This window comes from Capricornis sumatraensis, chromosome 9 (genome assembly GCF_032405125.1).
Source record: "Capricornis sumatraensis isolate serow.1 chromosome 9, serow.2, whole genome shotgun sequence".
NCBI classification, from domain to species: domain Eukaryota; kingdom Metazoa; phylum Chordata; class Mammalia; order Artiodactyla; family Bovidae; genus Capricornis; species Capricornis sumatraensis.
In genome coordinates, this window is record NC_091077.1 from 14,166,065 (window position 1) to 14,186,591 (window position 20,527).

The window sequence follows — 20,527 nt, forward strand, 5'->3', positions numbered from 1 at the left end:
AGCTGTCACTGTTTGCAGATGACATGATACTGAACATAGAAAACCCTAAAGATACTATCAGAAAATTACTAGACCTAATCAGCGAATTTAGCAAAGTTGCAAGATACAAAATCAATACACAGAAATCATTTGCATAGCTATATACTAACAATGAAAACTCAGAAAGAGAAATTAAGGAATCATTCCTCTTCACCGTTGCAACAAAAAGAATTAAATATCTAGGAATAAGCTTACCTAAGGAGACAAAAGAACTGTACACAGAAAATTATAAGACACTGATGAAAGAAATCAAAGATGACATAAATAGATGGAGAGATATCCCACGTTCCTGCATAAGAAGAATCAATGTTGTGAAAATGACTATACTACCAAATGGAATCTACAGATTCAATGTGATCCCTATCAAACTACCAATGGCATTTTTCTGGTATTGTTCAGAGCTAGAACATTGTATTGTTCTGGTATTTGTTCAGAACTAGAACAAAAAATTTCACAATTCATATGGAAACACAAATAGCCAAAGCAGTCTTGAAAAAGAAGAATGGAGCTGGAGGAATCAACCTTCCTGAATTCAGATTACAGACTTCATTATTACTTTGTATACTACAAAGCTACAGTCATCAAGACAGTATGGTACTGGCACAAAAACATAAATATAGGCCAAAGGAATAGGACAGAAAGTCTAGAAATAAACCCATGCACATATGGTTACCTTATTTTTGACAAAGGAGGCAAGAATATAAAATGGGGCAAAGACAGCCTCTTCAATAAATGGTGCTGGGGAAATTGGACAGCTGCATGTAGACGAATGAAATCAGAATACTTCCTAACACCATACACAAAGATAAACTCAAATGGGTTAAAGACCTAAACGTAAGATCAGAAACTATAAAACTCTTAAAGGAAAACATAGGCAGAACACTCAATGACATAAATCAAAGCAAAGCAAGATCCTCTATGACCTACCTCCTAGAATAATGGAAATAAAAATAAAAGTAAACAAGTGGACCTGATCAAACTTAAAAGCTTTTGCACAGCAGAAGAAACTATAAGCAAGGTGAAAAGACAACCCTCAGAATGGGAGAAAATAACAGCAAATGAAACAACTGACAAAGGATTAAATTCCAAAATTTACAAGTAGCTCATACAACTGAATACCAGAAAAACAAACAACCCAATCAAAGAGTGGGAAAAAAACCTAAACAGACATTTCTCGAAAGAAGACATACAGATGGCCAACAAATGCATGAAAAGATGCTCAACATTGCTCATTATTAGAGAAAGGAAAATCAAAACTACAATGAGCTATCACCTCACACCACTCAGAAGGGCCATATCAAAAAGTCTACAAACAGACAATGCTGGAGAGGGTGTGGAGAAAAGGGAATGCTCTTGCACTGTCGGTGGGAATGTAAATTGATACAGCCATTATGGAAGATAATATTGAGATCCCTTTAAAAATATGGGAATAAAAGCACCACAAGTGAAGTGAAGTCTGTCAGTCATGTCCGACTGTTTGCGACCTCATGGACTGTAGCCTACCAGGCTCCTCCCTCCATGGGATTCTCCAGGCAAGAGTACTGGAATGGGTTGCCATTTCCTTCTCCAGGGGAATCTTCCTGACCCAGGGATCAAACCTGGGTCTCCCGCATTCCAAGCAGACACTTTAACCTCTGAGCCCATCCCACTCCTAGGCATACACCCTGAAGAAGCCAAAATTGAAAAGGACACATGTATCCCATTTTTCATTGCAGCACTGTTTACAATAACTACAACATGGAAACAACCTAGATGTCCATCGACAGATGAATGGATAAAGAAGTTGTGGTACATATACAAAATGGAATATTACTCAGCCATAAAAGAAATGCATTTGAGTCAGTTCTAATGAGGTGGATGAACCTAGAACCTATTATACAGAGTGAAGTGAGTCAGAAAGAGAAAGATAAATATCATATTCTAATGCACATATACAGAATATAGAAAAATGATAATGAAGAATTTATTTGGAGGGCAGAAATGAAGAAAAAGACATAAAGAATAGAGTTATGGACCTGGGGATAGGAGAGGAGAGGGTGAGATGTATGGAGTGAGTAACATGGAAACTTACCTTACCATATGTAAAATAGATAGCCAACAGGAATTTGCTGTATGGCTCAGGAAACTCAAACAGGGGCTCTATATCAACTTAGTGGCATGGGAGATGCCACTAAGGAGATGAAAGGGAAGATCAAAGGGGAGGGGCTGATTCATGTTAAAGCTTAAAAGAAAACAATAAAATTTGGTAAGGCAATTATCCTTCAATTAAAAATAAATAAATATTTTTTTAAAAAAAGAAAAAGAGTTTATTTTTGTGTGTGGTGTTAGAAAGTGATCTAGTTTCATTCTTTTACAAGTGGTTGACCAGTTTTCCCAGCACCACTTGTGAAAGAGATTGTCTTTACTCCATTGTATATTCTTGCCTCCTTTCTCAAAGATAAGATGTCCATATGTGTGTGGATTTATCTCTGGGCTTTCTATTTTGTTCCACTGATCTATATTTCTGTCTTTGTGCCAGTACCATACTGTCTTGATGACTGTGGCTTTGTAGTAGAGCCTGAAGTCAGGCAAGTTTATTCCTCCAGTTCCATTCTTCTTTCTCAAGATTGCTTTGGATATTCGATGTTTTTTGTATTTCCATACAAATCTTGAAATTATTTGTTCTAGTTCTGTGAAAAATACCACTGCTAGCTTGATAGGGATTGCATTGAATCTGTAGATTGCTTTGGGTAATATACTCATTTTCACTATATTGATTCTTCCAATCCATGAACATGGGATATTTCTCCATCTATTAGTGTCCTCTTTTATTTCTTTCATCAGTGTTTTATAGTTTTCTATATATAGGTCTTTAGTTTCTTTAGGTAGATATATTCCTAAGTATTTTATTCTTTTCATTGCAATGGTGAATGGAATTGTTTCCTTAATTTCTTTTTCTACTTTCTCATTATTAGTGTACAGGAATGCAAGGGATTTCTGTGTGTTGATTTTATATCCTGCAAGTTTACTATATTCATTGATTAGCTCTAGTAATTTTCTGGTGGAGTCTTTAGGCATAAGACCAGAAACTATAAAACTCCTAGAGGAGAACATAGGCAAAACACTCTCCAACATAAATCACAGCAGGATCCTCTATGATCCACCTCCCAGAATTCTGGAAATAAAAGCAAAAATAAACAAATGGGATCTAATTAAAATTAAAAGCTTCTGCACAACAAAGGAAACTATAAGCAAGGTGAAAAGACAGCCTTCTGAATGGGAGAAAATAATAGCAAATGAAACAACTGACAAACAACTAATCTCAAAAATATACAAGCAACTTATGCAGCTCAATTCCAGAAAAATAAACGACCCAATCAAAAAATGGGCCAAAGAACTAAATAGACATTTCTCCAAAGAAGACATACGGATGGCTAACAAACACATGAAAAGATGCTCAACATCACTCATTATTAGAGAAATGTAAATCAAGACCACAATGAGGTACCACTTCACACCAGTCAGAATGGCTGCGATCCAAAAGTCTACAAGCAACAAATGCTGGAGAGGGTGTGGAGAAAAGGGAACCCTCTTGCACTGTTGGTGGGAATGCAAACTAGTACAGCCACTATGGAGAACAGTGTGGAGATTCCTTAAAAAATTGCAAATAGAACTGCCTTATGACCCAGCAATCCCACTGCTGGGCATACACACTGAGGAAGCCAGAATAGAAAGAGACACATGTACCCCAATGTTCATCACAGCACTGTTTATAATAGCCAGGACATGGAAACAACCTAGATGTCCATCAGCAGATGAATGGATAAGAAAGCTGTGGTACATATACACAATGCAGTATTACTCAGCCATTAAAAAGAATACATTTGAATCAGTTCTAATGAGATGGATGAAACTGGAGCCAATTATACAGAGTGAAGTAAGCCAGAAAGAAAAACACCAATACCGTATACTAACACATATATATGGAATTTAGAAAGATGGTAATGATGACCCTGTATGTGAGACATCAAAGCAGACACAGATGTGTAGAGCAGACTTTTGGACTCTGAGGGAGAGGGAGAGGGTGGGATGATTTGGGAGAATGGCATTGAAACATGTATACTATCATGCAAGAAACGAATCGCCAGTCTATGTTTGATGCAGGATGCAGGATGCTTGGGGCTGGTGCACGGGGATGATCCAGAGGGATGGTGTGGGGTGGGAGGTGGGAGGGGATTCATGTTTGAGAACTCATGTACACCCATGGTGGATTTGTGTTGATGTATGGCAAAACCAATACAGTATTGTAAAGTAAAATAAAGTAAAAATAAAAATTTTAAAAAAAGAAAAAGAGGTGGCAAGAATACACAGAAGAATTGTATTAAAAAGGTCTTAATGACCTGGATAACCATGATGGTGTGGTCATCACCTAGAGCCAGACATCCTGGAATGTGAAGTCAAGTGAGCCTTAGGAAGCATTACAACAAAGTTAGTGGAATTGATGGAATTCCAGCTGAGCTATTTCAAATCCTAAAAGATGACACCGTTAAAGTGCTACCCTCACTCGTTTGGAAAACCCAGCAATGGCCACAGGGTTGGAAAAGGTCAGTTTTCATTTCAATTGCAAAGAAGGGCAATGCCTAAGAATGTTCAAACTACTGCACAATTGTGCTCATTGCACCTGCTAGTAAGGTAATGCTCAAAATCCTTCAAGCTAGGCTTCAACAGTACATGAACAGAGAATTCCAGATGGACAAGTTGGATTTAGAAAAGACAAAGGAACCAGCTATTGAGTTGTTATAGAAAAAGCAAGGGAATTCCAGAAAACTATCTACTTCTGCTTCATTGACTATGTTAGAGTCTTTACTTCATGAATCACAAGAAAACTGTTAAAAATTCTTAAACAGATGGGAATACCAGGCCACCTTAGCTGCCTCCTGAGAAAACCTGTATGGAGGACAAGAAGAAACAGTTAGAACTGGACATGGAAGAATGGACTATTTCAAAACTGGGAAAGGAATACGTCAAGGCTGTATATTGTCACTCTGCTTATTTAACTCATATACACCATGAACATCATGCAAAATGCCAGGCTGGATGACTCACAGGCTGGAAACACGATTGCCAGGACAAATATCAACAACCTCAGATATGCACCTGACACCACCCTAAATGCAGAAAGCAAAGAGGAACTAAAGAGCCTCTTGATGAAGGTGAAAGAGGAACATGAAAAAGCTGGTTTAACACTCAACATGCAAAAAACTAAGATCATGGCATCTGGTCCCATCACTTCCTGGTAAATATATGGAGAAACAATGGAAACAATAACAGATTTTCTTTTCCTGGGCTCTAAAATCATTCCTGACAGTGACTACAGTCATGAGATTAAAAGACATTTGCTCCTTGGAATAAAAGCTATGACAGAGCAAGATTGCATATTGAAAAGCAGAGAAATCACTTTGCTAATATGGCAACCCACTCCAGTACTCTTGCCTGGAAAATCCCATGGACAGAGGAGCCTGGTAGGCTGCAGTCCATAGGGTCTCTAAGAGTCGGACACGACTGAGCAACTTCATTTTCACTTTTCACTTTCATGCATTGGAGAAGGAAATGGAAACCCACTCCAGTGTTCTTGCCTGGAGAATCCCAGGGACAGGGGAGCCTGATGGGCTGCCATCTATGGGGTCGTGCAGAGTCAGACACGACTGAAGTGACTTAGCAGCAGCAGCAATAAAGGTCCATATAGTCAAAGCTATGGTTTTTCCAGTAGTCATATATGGATGTGAGAGTTGGACAGTAAAGAAGGCTGAGTGCTGAAGAATTGATGCTTTCAAACTGTGGTTTTTAGAGAAGAACTCTTGAGAGTCCTTTGAACTGCTAGGAGATCAAACCCATTAATCCTAAAGGAAATCAATCCTGAATATTGACTGAAAGGACTGATGCTGATGCTGAAGCTGAAGCTCCAATACTTGGGCCACCTGATATGAAGAGCTGACTCATTAGAAAATACCTTGATGCTGGAAAAGATTTAATGCAGGAGAATGGGATGACAGAGGATGAGATGATTGGATGGCATCACCAACTCAACAGACATGAGTTTGAGCAAGCTTTGGGAGATGGTGAAAGACAGGGAAGCCTGGCCATGCTGCAGTCCATGGGGTCACAAACAGTCAGGCACAAACAGGCGACTGAACAACAACAACATCAGGGCATCCCATAATCAACTCTACCGAGTTGTTCTTTGGTCATGGATACTTCCCTGGTGGCTCAGATGGTAAAAGCGTCTGCCTATAGCACGGGAGACTACAGTTCGATCCCTAGGTCGGGAAGATCCCCTGGAGAAGGAAATGGCAACCCACTCCAGTACTCTTGCCTGGAAAATCCCATGGACAGAGGATACAGTCCATGGGGTCACAAAGAGTCGGACACAACTGAGAGACATCACTTCACTACTCATCATGATAGAAGGTATTGAGAACTGGGAAAAGAACAAGACATACATCACATTTTATGGGACAAACATATCTACCTTGGTTTTCATGCCTCATGCCCTATAAATTCATCTTTGTCTTTGACCCTCGAATCTTATTCCTTGCTCTCAGTATGAAAGCATTTCAGTTTAGTAATACATTTTTTTTTGCCAAGAACTAAATATTTAAATGCCACAGCCCCCAGTTTCTTCCTCTCATATCTGCCTGTGCATACCCGCAATGTGATCTCCCTTAAAAATACCCTCTGTCACTTGCTCATACATGGTTGCATAACATTCTTTGCTCCATATCCAATCTGATAGAGTTTAAATTAAAGATTTCTTCATATCACTTAATGACAAACCAACCTCCGCATTCCTCAAGAGAGCATACTCTGTCATGAAGATTGCATAGACAGAACTGAGAAGGTTACATCCCACCACTCTCCGCATACATCCCACTTTATCCACTAGTAAAAATGGGTAAGCCAAATCCACATAGTATTAAAGTCCTCAAGAGCTGAGACCACAAAGAAACCAAGAGAAAATATATCCAGACTTGAATGGATTCTTTAGAATTAGCAGAAATTAGAAACATGAGAAACATAACACGTGGAAATTTGTTACATCTGTTCATGCGACAACTGCAGGTTGTCCTGATGCTGATGGAGGGGCTCTCATAGTGTATCAAACCAGGGGTCTATGTGAGACAGCATGACTGGAAGCTGTCGAGTCAGGTCTGCAGAAGTACCCAGTGGAGAGGAAGGCCTACCAATTTCTAGTTTGTTTCCAGGGATTTTTTTTTGTTTAGATCATGTTGGCACAGTGAATCTGGGGAATATACAGCAAATCAGATGGGCAAGACCTGACCCTTGAAGGGTTTGGAGCACAGATTCCTTATAGAGGATGAGGCCTGTGTGGTGGGCAGGATCTGAGATGCTCTCACTGATTCCAGCTCCTGGTTTTAATTTCGTTGTGTATTTCCTCCCATTGACTGTGAGCTGAAGTAAAGAGATGAAAATACGTTTTCTTTAGAGACAATTATTAACTCTGAAAATGGAAAGTGTATCGCATCATTGGTCTAGACCTCATGCTCCATAGATTTCATTATTGATACAATGGACTTCAACATATCAAAATTACACATTGAGTGGTAAATTGAGAAAAAGGTCTGGTGTTATATTAAGATCCTGCATCTTTGAGGTCAGAAGCAAGAGTACATGGAATTTCCTCCTGAGATGAAAAGGGACCCAGACCCTTCCCAGGACATCCACTTTTCTCCTTTTCCTTTTCCATTAATATTAACAAGTCCCCAGAGTTTGGGACAACATGGACCAGCTGGCTAATGATGATCTGTGAGCATTGAGCCCTAAGGTCATACCATTGTAAATAATTAGCCAGTGCCTCCAGCTAATTAATTTGCCTGTTCTAGTACTCTGGCTCCACACTTATGTTCCCATCCTTTGTAGGAACCTGCATCAGAAGGTCCAGCCTGAGTCTGTCTTCCTGCCCATCCTGAGGAGGGACCCTGAGACTGCATCACACACCAGGCAGAAGAGTCTATGCTTCTTGGTCATGCTCCAGCAGAGATGCAGTCCAGCCCAGTAAGTGCTGAGGGAAACAGTGAAAGTGAAGGGAGTCTGGGAGCATGATTTTTTCCACAACAAGACAAACATGACAGTTGGGATATACAGACGGGAATGAATTGATTCTTGTTGTTCAGTATATCAGTTGTGTTGGATTCTTTTTGACCTCATGGACTGCAGCACACCAGGCTTCCCTGTCCTTCACCATCTCCCAGATCTTGCTCAAACTCATTTCCCGTGTGTAGGTGATGCCATCCAGCCATCTCTGCATAGATTGTCCAACCATCTCTCCATCCTCTGTTGCCCCCTTCTCCTCCTGTTTTCAATCTTTCCCAGCATCAGGGTGTTTCTAATAAGTCAGCTATTTGAGTCAGATGGCCAAAGTATTGACACTTCAGCTTTAGCATCAATGACTATTGACTAATAAATATTGAGGACTATTTAGGACTGATTTCCTTTAGGATTGACTGGTTTGGTCTCCTTGTTGTCTGTCCAAGGGACTCTCAAGAATCTTCTCCAACACCACAGTTCAAAAGCATTAATTCTTTGGTGCTTGGCCTTATTGATGGTCCAGTTTCCACGTCCATACATGACTACTGGAAAAACCACAGCTTTGACTATATGGACCTTTGTCGGCAAAGCAATGTCTCTTCTTTTTAATATGTTGTCTAGGTTTATCATATCTTTCATTCCGAGGAGCAAGCATCTTTTAATTTCATGGCTGCAGTCACTGTCCGCAATGATTTTAGAGCCCAAGAAAATAAAGTCTGTCACTCTTTCTGTTGTTTTCCCATTCATTTCCCATGAAGCAACAGGACCAGATACAATGATCTTAGTTTTTTGTGTGTTGAGTTTTAAGCCAGCTTTTTTATTCTCCTCTTTCACTTTCTTCAAGATGCTTTTCAATTAGTCTTTGCTTTCTGCGTTTAGGGTGGTGTCATCTGCATTCTGAGGTATTGATATTTCTGTTAGCAATCTTAATTCCAGCTTGTGCTTCATCCAGCCCTGTATTTTGCATGATGTTCATGGTGAATATAAGTTAAATAAGCAGGGTGACAATATACAGCTTTGACATACTCCTTTCCCAATTTGGAACCAGTCCATTGTTCCATGTCCGGTTCTAACTGTTGCTTCTTGACCTGCATACAGGTTTCCCAGGAGGTAGCTAAGGTGATTTGGTATTCCCATCTCTAAGAATTTTCCAGTTTGCTGTGATCCACATAGTCAAAGGCTTTAGCATAGTCAATGAAGCAGAAGTAGATGTTTTTTGGTATTCCCTTGCTTTTTCTATATTCCAACAGACATTGACAATTTGATCTCTGGTTCCTCTTTTCTAATCGCCAGTCCAGGTCCGATGCAGGATACAGTGTGCTCAGGGCTGGTGCACTGGGATGACCCAGAGGGATGGGATGGGGAGAGAGGTGGGAGGGGGGTTCAGGACGGGGAACACATGTACACTCGTGGTGGATTCATGCCAATGTATGGCAAAACTAATACAATATTGTAAAGTACTTAGCCTCCAATTAAAATAAATTTATACTAAAAAAATAATAAATCCAGCTTGTACATCTACAAGTTCTTGGTTCACGTACTATTTAAGCCTAGCTTGAAGGATTTTGAGCACTGCCTTGCTAGCCTGTGAAATGAGTACACTTGTGTGGTAGTTTTGAACATTCTTTGGCTTTTCCCTTCTTTGGGATTATGTTTCCCTGATGGCTCAGATGGTAAACAAACTGCCTACAATGCATGAGACTCAGGTTTGATCCCTGGGTTGGGAAGATCCCTGGAGAAGAGAATTGCAGCCCACTCCAGTATTCTTGCCTGGAGAATGCCAAGGACAGAGGAGCCTAGCAGGCTACAGTGCATGGGGTCACTAAGAGTTGGACATGACTGAGTAACTAACGCTTTTAACATTTCTTTGGGATTGGAATGAAAACTGACCTTTTCAGTCCTGTGGCTGAGCTTTCCAAATTTGCTGGCATATTGATTGCAGCACTTTAACAGCGTCATCTTTTAGGATTTGAAACAGCTAAGTTAGAATTTAAACATGTTCACTAACTTTTTCATAGTAATACTTCTTAAGGCCCACTTGACTTCACATTCCAGAATGTCTGGCTCTAGTTGAATGACTAGAGTGGTCATTTGGGTCATTAAGACCTTTTTTGTACAGTTCTTCTGTGTATTCTTGCCACCTCTTCTTAATATCTTCTGCTTCTGTTAGGCCCATACAGTTTCTGTCCTTTACTGTGCCCACCTTTGCATGAAATGTTCCCTTGGCATCTATAATTCTTCTGAAGAGATCTCTAATCTTTCCCATTCTATTGTTTTCCCCTATTTCTTTGCATTGTTCACTTAGGAAGGCTTTCTTATCTCTCCTTGCTATTCTTTGGAACTCTGCATTCAGATGGCTATTTATTCCTTATTTCCTTTGCCTTTTGCATCTCTACTTTTTTCAGCTATTTGTAAGGCCTCCTCAGACAACCATTTGCCTTTTTGCATTTCTTTTTCTTGGGTATGCTTTTGATCACTGCCTCCTCTACAATGTTACAAACCCCCATCCATAGTTCTTCAGGCACTCTATCAGATCTAATCCCTTGAATCTATTTGTCCCTTTCACTGTATAATCATAAGGGATTTGATTTAGGCTATACCTAAATGGCCTCGTGGTTTTCCATACTTTCTTCAATTTAAGTCTGAATTTTTCAATGGATACAGTGGTACATGCCATTTTCTTGTTATCTTTCTTCCAAACTCTTTTCTTTTTCAAAGGTGTCCAAGATACATACAACCACAGAATCTAACACAGAATCTAACCAGTGTCTCAGAATTCTTCCTCCTGGGCCTGTCAGATGATCCAGAACTGCAGCCTTTGCTCTGTATCCTGTTTCTGTCCATGTACCTGGTCACTGTGCTGGGAAACCTGCTCATCATCCAGGCCGTCACCTCTGACTCCCACCTCCACACCCCCATGTACTTCTTCCTCTCCAACCTGTCCTTGGTTGACATTGGCTTCATCTCCAGCACTGTACCCAATATGATTGTGAACATCCAAACTCACAGCAGAGTCATCTCCTGTGAAGGCTGCCTGACTCAGATGTCTATTTTTATCCTTTTCGGAGGCATGGATTGCACGCTCCTGACTGCTATGGCCTATGACCGGTTTGTGGCCATCTGTCATCCACTGCACTACACGGCCATCATGAACCCCTGCCTGTGCTGCTCCTTAGTTTTGGTGTCTTTCTTGGTTAGCCTTTTGGAGTCCCAGGTGCACAATTTGATTGTGTTACAACTTACCTGCTTCAAGGATGTGGAAATTTCTAACTTCTTCTGTGACCCTTCTCTGCTCCTCGACCTGGCCTGTTCTGACACTGTCACCAATAACATAGTCATGTATTTTGTTGGTACCATCTTTGGTTTTCTCCCTTTATCAGGAATCTTTTTCTCTTACTATAAAATTCTTTCTTCCATTCTGAGAACCCCCTCAACAGGTGGGAAATATAAAGCCTTCTCCACCTGTGGCTCCCACCTGGCAGTTGTTTGCTTATTTTATGGAACAGGCCTTGGGGTGTACCTCATCTCAGCCATCTCACAATCTCCCAGGAAGGATGTGACAGCATCAGTGGTGTACACTGTGGTCACCCCCATGCTGAACCCCTTCATCTACAGTCTTAGGAACAGAGACATCAAAAGGGCCATGTGGAAGTTGTTCAGCAAAATAATCTCATCTTTGTACCTGTGCCACCCATTTGGAGTGTATAAGGTTGAAAAATGTAGCAAAATTAACATCTAGACCTAAAAATTTCACCTCTCAGGACATCATTTCTGTAGCCATTATGGCTTCACATCTCTTCCTTAACAGCTTAATTGTTACTCCTTTTTTAGCTCCTTATCTGACCATTTGAGAGTTCTATCATCCTTTGTATGTCATATTCACTTTTTGACTGAATACTGTTATATCTACAGAGATTTTATAGTTTATAATTGGTAGCCCAAGCATCCTCAAATATAAATAATTCCCTTTCATTTATATATTACCATACATAAAATAAATATCAAGTGAGAATTTGCTATGTGACACAGGAATCTCAACCCAGTGCTCTGTGACAACCAAGAGCGGTAGAATGGGATGGGAGATGGGATAGGGGCTCCAGAAGGAGGGAACATATGTATACCTATAGCTGATTCATGTTGATGAATGGCAGAAGCCAACACAATATTGTAAAGCAATTATCCTCTAAGGAAAAAAGGAAAAAGTATCTATGTCAAAGAGACACAAGCAAGTAAAACTTAGCTTTCATATCTTTTTACATTGTTCTTCAGGTTTTAGTTCTCAACTTTGTAACTACCTTATGTATTATGGTATAGTAGCTAATAAAAATAAAATATTAAAAAATTTTTCTTTTAATACATTGAAAGTTTACAATTCTTCCACGGCCCTTATGTAATTTCTATGTGCATGTGCCTAGTTGCTTCATTTGCGTATGACTCTTTGGGACCCCAAAGAGTATACTGTAGCCACCAGGCTCCTCTGTCCATGGGGATTTTCCAGGCAAGAATACTGGAGTGGGTTTCCATGCCTTTCTCCAGGGAATTTTCCCAAGACAGCAATTGAACCCAGGTCTCCTGTACTGTAGGCAGATTCCTTACGATCTAAGCCACCAGGGAAGCCCATGTATTTTCCATAGTAAATTCTATTTTTCACATCTCTGCATGCAGTTATGTGTGAGTATGCCTGTCACAGCTTCTCAACCTTGGCTGTTTTTGAAATCATCTGGAAAGTTTAAAAATTCTGACCCCTGGGTCTCATGACCAGATATTCTGATTTAACTGACTTGGGTGTGGTCTGAATATGAGGATTTTAAAAAGTACTCAGGTGTTTCTAGTATATGGCCAAGGTAGAAAACTACTGATGTAAGTTAGATCTTTCACTCAAAGGTGACCTCTAAACATTGGGTCCTAACTGCTCATGCACAAATGTTCAAGATCTGAAAGAGATCAGAGGTCAGAGGGGGAAGATACAAAGAGCCTACTTAAACACTAGACAATGTGTTTACACATTGTTTCTGATAATTTTCTTCATTTAGCTTCTCTACATCATACACCTGGGCTTTGTTTTCAATTCAGTTCAGTTCAGTCACTCAGTCGTGTCCGACTCCATGTGACCCCATGAACCACAGCACGCCAGGCATCCCCATCCAACACCAACCCCCGGAGTCCACCCAAACTCATGTCGATTGAGTCGGTGATGTCATCCAATCATTTCATCCTTTGTCGTCCCCCTCTCCTCCCACCCTCAATCTTTCCCAGCATCAAGGTCTTTTCAAATGAGTCAGCTCTTCACATCAGGTAGCCAAAGTGTTGGAGTTTCAGCTTCAACATCAGTCCCTCCAATGAACACCCAGGGCTGATCTTCTTTAGAATGGGCTGGTTGGATCTCCTTGCAGTCCAGGGGACTCTCAAGAGTCTTCTCCAACACCACAGTTCAAAAGCATCAATTCTTCGGCGCTCAGCTTTCTTTATAGTCCAACTCTCACATCCATACATGACTACTGGAAAAACCATAGCCTTGACTAGATGGACCTTTGTTGACAAAGTAATGTCTCTGCTTTTTTTTTTTAAGCTTTTTTTTTTTTTTTACTTTACAATATTGTATTGGTTTTGCCATACATCATGCTGTCTAGGTTGGTCATAACTTTCCTTCCAAGGAGTAAGCATCTTTTAATTTTGTGGCTGCAGTCACCATCTGCAGTGATTTTGGAGCCCCAAAAAGTAAAGTCAGCCACTGTTTCCACTGTTTCCCCATCTATTTGCCATGAACTGATGGGACCAGATGCCATGATCTTAATTTTCTGAATGTTGAGTTTTAAGCCAGCTTTTTCACTCTCCTCTTTCACTTTTATCAAGAGGCTCTTTGTTTTTCTTCACTTTCTGCCATAAGGGTGGTGTTATCTGCATATCTGAGGTTATTGATATTTCTCCTGGCAATCTTGATTCCAGCTTGTGCTTCATCCAGCCCAGCGTTTCTTTGGATTAGGGGGCTTGAAATCACTGCTCTATTCTCCATCTTGTCGTCATCTTACATACTTTCAATAGTGGTCAGTAAAACCTCTGTGTCCTTAAAGCTCAACTGGTCCAGTCATACTGTTCAAGTCCTTGGGGTAGTAACTTCATCCTTCCCTTAGGATCGCTACAGTAGCTTTGTTCTTTTTGGCTTTCAGTCCTTCAGTAACTCTTCAACCAACTCGCTTTATTAAATTTTCTCACTCAAAGGACTAATTGCATTATTCCTGGCAGAGGGCTACACAGCACATGAAATAACTAAATAATGCCATTTTCAGCAATGTGGGTGGACCTAGAGATTGTCACACTGAGTGAAGTATGTCAGAGAAAGACAAATGTCATGTGATATTGCTTATACATGGAATTTTTTTTTAAGTAGTACAAATAAACCTATCTACAAAACAGAAATAGCAGAGTTCAGAAGGGAGGGAACACTTGAATGCCAGTGGCCAGTTCATGTTGATGTAGGTCAAAGGCCATCACAATACTGTAAACTAATGATCCTCCAATTAAATAAGCTTAGAAAAGAAAAGGTTAAGACTCACAGAATATAGGCTGGGGTTTGAACAGTACTGCAAATAACAAAGGGAGAAAAAGTGAGGATAGAAATTTCTCAGTTTCACGTGACATGATGAAAAGATTACCATTTCCTGAAAAGAAACACATCATGTGAGGAGAAATTGAGAAAATCTAATCATTAATCTTATTACATACACACAAATATCTGTGTTTTTCATACACCATGTCCTATACCCACATCTCTGACAGTCTCTCTCATAGTGTATCCCCTGTACACTATATGCCATGAGTCCAGGTTAATATTATTTTTGCTACTATCTGAATATTTTAAACAATCCTAGCAATCACTTCCATGTTGTCTAATCCACCTCTGCTCACTTCAGTTTGGTTCATTTGCTCAGTCGTGTCCAGCTCTTTGCAACCCCATGGACTGCAGCATGCCAGGCCTCCCTTTCCATCATCAACCCAAGTTTACTCAAACTCATGTCCATTGAGTAGGTGATGCCATCCAACCATCTCATCCTCGGTCACCCCCTTCTCCTCCCACCTTCAATCTTTCCCAGCATCAGGGTCTTTTCCAATGAGTCAGTTCTTTGCATCAGGTGGCCAAAGTATTGGAGTTTCAGCTTCAACATCAGTCCTTGCAATGAATATTTAGAACTGATTTCCTTTAGGATGGACTGGCTGGATCTCCTTGGAGTCCAAGGGACTCGCAAGGGTCTTCTCCAACACCACAGTTCAAAAGCATCAATTCCTCAGCACTCAGCTTTCTTTATAGTCCAACTCTCACATCCATACATGACTACTGTCAAGAATTAAAATAAAGTTATATTTTAAAAAACCCATAGCTTTGACTAGACAGACATTTGTTGGCAAAGTAACGTCTCTGCTTTTTAATATGCTATCTAGGCTGGTCATAACTTTTATTCCAAGGAGCAAGTATCTTTTAATCTCATGGCTGCAGTCACCATCTGCAGTGATTTTGGAGCTCTAGAAAATAAAGTATATCACTGTTTCCATTGCTTCCTCATCTATTTCCCATGAAGTGATGGGACCGGATGCCATGATCATAGTTTTCTGAAAAGGGGCTTCCCTGATAGCTCAGTTGGTACATGGACAGGAAGAGGATAAAGAGAAAAGACTGCAGTTCTGGATCATCTGAGAGACCCAGGAGAAGAATTCTGAGACACTTGTTAGATTTACAGATCTGTGCTGCTTGGACACCATTGGAAAAAGAGAGAGAGAGAGCTGGAAACAAAGGAAATAAGTAAATGGGTGTAGAGCACTGTGTCCATATTTTGGATTCAAGCAATTCATTTCTAAGATTGTACACCCCACTTCCTTCACCAATATTTCTCACTGTAACAAATTCTGTCTGTCTAGAATTGTTCCATCAGTGGTTTCTGTGTTATTCACCTGTGTCTATACACTCTTACTTTCTAAAACTTAACAGAAAAGTGAAACGGAGCAAGAATGTTAGAGGTAATACATCCATGATCTCAGTAAAATATGACCTACCTCTTTAGAGATAATATAGAATGAGAAATTCCCTTCCTCCTCTAAGAAAATACATGATTCAAAGTTAAAGAATTTAAGATATATATATTTATTTAATTCAAATACAATTCTAGATATTTCCTTAATTTAGAATATTTACAGATCTCTATGAAATGCAGGACTGTAGGAGGGCAGGAGGGCCTAGAGGAGCCATCCCACATTGAAGGTCAGGAAGGGCGGCGGGAGGAGATACCCTTCATCCAAAGTAAGGAGCAGCGGCTGTGCTTTGCTGGAGCAGCCATGAAGAGATATCCCACGCCCAAGATAAGACAAACCCAGGTAAGATGATAGGTGTTACAAGAGGGCATCAGAGGGCAGACACACTGAAACCATACTCGCAGAAAACTAGTCATTCTAATCACACTAGGACCACAGCCTTGTCTAACTCAATGAAACTAAGCGATGCCCGCGGGGCAACCCAAGACGGGCGGGTCATGGTGGAGAGAGCTGACAGAATGTGGTCCACTGGAGAAAGGAATGGCAAAACACTTCAGTATTCTTGCCTTGAGAACCCCATGAACAGTATGAAAAGGCAAAATGGTAGGATACTGAAAGCGGTACTCCCCAGGTCAGTAGGTGCCCAATATGCTACCAGAGGTCAGTGGAGAAATAACTCCAGAAAGAATGAAGGGATGGAGCCAAAGCAAAACAATACCCAGCTGTGGATGTGACTGGTGATAGAAGCAAAGTATGATGCTGTAAAGAGCAATATTGCATAGGAACCTGGATGTCAGGTCCATGAATCAAGGCAAATTGGAAGTGGTCAAACAGGAGATGGCAAGGGTGAAAGTCGACATTCTAAGAATCAGCGAACTAAAATGGACTGGAATGGGTGAATTTAACTCAGATGATCATTATATCTACTACTGCGGGCAGGAATCCCTCAGAAGAGATGGAGTAGCCATCATGGTCAACAAAAGAGTCCAAAATGCAGTACTTGGATGCAATCTCAAAAACAACAGAATGATCTCTGTTCGTTTCCAAGGCAAACCATTCAATATCACAGTAATCCAAGTCTATGCCCCAACCAATAATGCTGAAGAAGCTGAAGTTGAACAGTTCTATGAACCTACAAGAACTTTTAGAACTAACACCCAAAAAAAATGTCCTTTTCATTATAGGGAACTGGAATGCAAAAGTAGGAAGTCAAGAAACACCTGGAGTAACAGGCAAATTTGGCCTTGGAATGTGGAATGAAGCAGGGCAAAGACTAATAGAGTTTTGCCAAGAAAATGCACTGGTCATAGCAAACACCCTCTTCCAACAACACAAAAGAAGACTCTACACATGGACATCACCAGATGGTCAACACCAAAATCAGATTGATTATATTCTTTGCAGCCAAAGATGGAGAAGCTCTATACAGTCAACAAAAACAAGACCAGGAGCTGACTGTGGCTCAGACCACGAACTCATTTCCAAATTCAGACTCAAATTGAAGAAAGTAGGGAAAACCAATAGGCCATTCAGGTATGACCTAAATCAAATCCCTTATGATTATACAGTGGAAGTGAGAAATAGATTTAAGGGACTAGATCTGATAGATAGAGTGCCTGATGAACTATGGAGTGAGGTTCGTGACATTGTACAGGAGACAAGGATCAAGACCATCCCCATGGAAAAGAAATGCAAAAAAGCAAAATGGCTGTCTGGGGAAGCCTTACAAATAGCTGTGAAAAGAAGAGAGGCAAAAAGCAAAGGAGAAAAGGAAAGATATAAGCATCTGAATGCAGAATTCCAAAGAATAGCAAGAAGAGATAAGAAAGCCTTCTTCAGCGATCAATGCAAAGAAATAGAGGAAAACAACAGAATGGGAAAGACTAGAGATCTCTTCAAGAAAATTAGAGATACCAAGGGAACATTTCATGCAAAGATGGGCTCAATAAAGGACAGAAATGGTATAGACCTCACAGAAGCAAAAGATATTAAGAAGAGATGGCAAGAATACACAGAAGAAGTGTACAAAAAAGATCTTCACGACCTGGATAATCACGATGGTGTGATCACTCACCTAGAGCCAGACATTCTGGAATGTGAAGTCAAGTGGGCCTTAGAAAACATCACTACGAACAAAGCTAGTGGAGGTGATGGAATTCCAGTAGAGCTATTTCAAATCCTGAAAGATGATGCTGTTAAAGTCCTGCACTCAATATGCCAGCAAATTTGGAAAACTCAGCAGTGGCCACAGGACTGGAAAAGGTCAGTTTTCATTCCAATCCCAAAGAAAGGAATTGCCAAAGAATGCTCAAACTACCGCACAATTGCACTCATCTCACATGCTAGTAAAGTAATGCTCAAAATTCTCCAAGCCAGGCTTCAGCAATACATGAACCGTGAACTTCCTGATGTTCAAGCTGGTTTTAGAAAACGCAGAGGAACCAGAGATCAAATTGCCAACATCCGCTGGATCATGGAAAAATCAAGCGAGTTCCAGAAAAGCATCTATTTCTGCTTTATTGACTCTGCCAAAGCCTTTGACTGTGTGGATGACAATGAACTGTGGGAAATTCTGAAAGAGATGGGAATAACGGACCACCTGACCTGCCTCTTGAGAAATCTGTATGCAGGTCAGGAAGCAACAGTTAGAACTGGGCATGGAACAACAGACTGGTTCCAAATAGGAAAAGGAGTACGTCAAGGCTGTATATTGTCACCCTGCTTATTTAACTTCTATGAAGAGTACATCATGAGAAACGCTGGACTGGAAGAAACACAAGCTGGAATCAAGATTGCTGGGAGAAATATCAATAAGCTCAGCTATGCAGATGACACCACCCTTATGGCAGAAAGGGAAGAGGAACTAAAGAGTCTCTTGTTGAAAGCGAAAGAGGAGAGGGGAAAAGTGGGCTTAAAGCTCAACATTCAGAAAACTAAGATCATGGCATCCAGTCCCATCACTTCATGGCAAATAGATGGAAAAACAATGGAAACTGTGACAGATTTTATTTTCAGGGGCTCCAAAATCAACGCAGATGGTGACTGCAGCCATGAAATTAAAAGATGCTTGCCCCTGGGAAAAAAAAGCTAAGACCAACCTAGACAGCATATTAAAAAGCAGAGACATTACTTTGCCAACAAAAGTCCCTCTAGTCAAGGCTATGGTTTTTCCAGTAGTCATGTATGGATGTGAGAGTTAGACTACCAAGCAAGCTAATCACCAAAGAATTGATGATTTTGAACTGTGGTGTTGAAGAAGACTCTTGAGAGTCCCTTGGACTCCAAGGAGATCCAACCAGTCCATCCTAAAGGAGATCAGTCCTGAGTGTTCATTGGAAGGACTAATGCTGAAGCTGAAACTCCAATACTTTGGCCATCTGATGCAAAGAGCTGACTCATTTGAAAAGACCCTGATGCTGGAAAAGATTGAAGGTGGGAGAAGAAGGAGACAACAGAGGATGAGATGGTTGGATGGAATCACCAACTCAATGGACATGGGTTTAGGTAAACTCCAGGAGTTGGTGATGGACAGGGAGGCCTGGCATGCTGCAGTCCATGGGGTCGCAAAGAGTCAGACACGACTGAACTGAACTGTATAGCATAGTGAACCCTTCTCAATATTCTGTGAGACTAATTTGGGAAAAAATCTAAAAAACAGTGGATATGTATGATGTATAACTGATTCACTTTCTTTTACACCTGAAACTAAAATACCAGTAAATCAACTGTATTCCAATAATTTTTAATAATATTTTTAATATGGCAATGTAATTCCATTAGATAAAAACTCAGAAACAAAGATTCATTCAAGTTAGAGATAAAAAATGTAAATCTTCATGATATAAAATGCCATTCTAAGCAAGGAGTAAAGCAATGAAAACAATAATTTTTACCTAGAGGCAACTAACTGAGAAAATGGAAAGTGTATCACACCCCGGTAAAAAGTCCTAAAATGCCTAGATTTCATGATAAATAAAGAGACTTACAAATATCAAAAATCACACATTGTGTGATTAAATTGAGAAAAAAGTCTGAATTTTATGTTATCCTCCTGCAACTTGGAAGTAAGAAGTAAAGCGGAGAGGTGCACAACCACCTGAGGAGAGGAGGGACATTTCCAGGACATTCACTTTTCTCCTTTTCCTTTCTGTATTAACAAATCTCCAGAGATTGGGATAACATGGACCAACTGACTAATGATGAGCTTTGGGCATTGAGCCCTAAGGTCATACCATTAAAAATAATTGGCCAGTGCCTCCAGCTCTTTAGTTTGCCTGTTCTAATATTGTGAGTCCACACCTATGTCTCCATCCTTTGTAGGAACCTGCATCAGAAGGTCCAGTCTGAATGTGTCTTCCTGCCCATCCTGAGGAGGGACCCT

General features: G+C 40.4%; 1 protein-coding gene across 1 annotated transcript; it reads left to right on the forward strand.

Annotated features, from left to right (window-relative positions):
* The first annotated feature begins 5,087 nt into the window (after nt 1–5,087).
* On the forward strand, nt 5,088–11,863 carry LOC138085693 (olfactory receptor 7E178-like). The gene is made up of 2 exons (XM_068980196.1): nt 5,088–5,231; nt 10,766–11,863. The coding sequence occupies exons 1-2, from the start codon at nt 5,088–5,090 to the stop codon at nt 11,861–11,863; spliced, it is 1,242 nt and encodes a 413-aa protein (XP_068836297.1).
* Nucleotides 11,864–20,527: the final 8,664 nt, after the last annotated feature.

What these genes read in the sequence shown, in the direction of transcription:
- LOC138085693 (XM_068980196.1), top strand. Translation starts at nt 5,088, where the DNA reads ATGAACATCATGCAAAATGCCAGGCTGGATGACTCACAGGCTGGAAAC. An exon ending in TAAAGAGCCTCTTGATGAAG is followed by an intron (nt 5,232 to 10,765) that starts GTGAAAGAGGAA and finishes CTTCAATTTAAG; the next exon opens with TCTGAATTTTTCAATGGATA.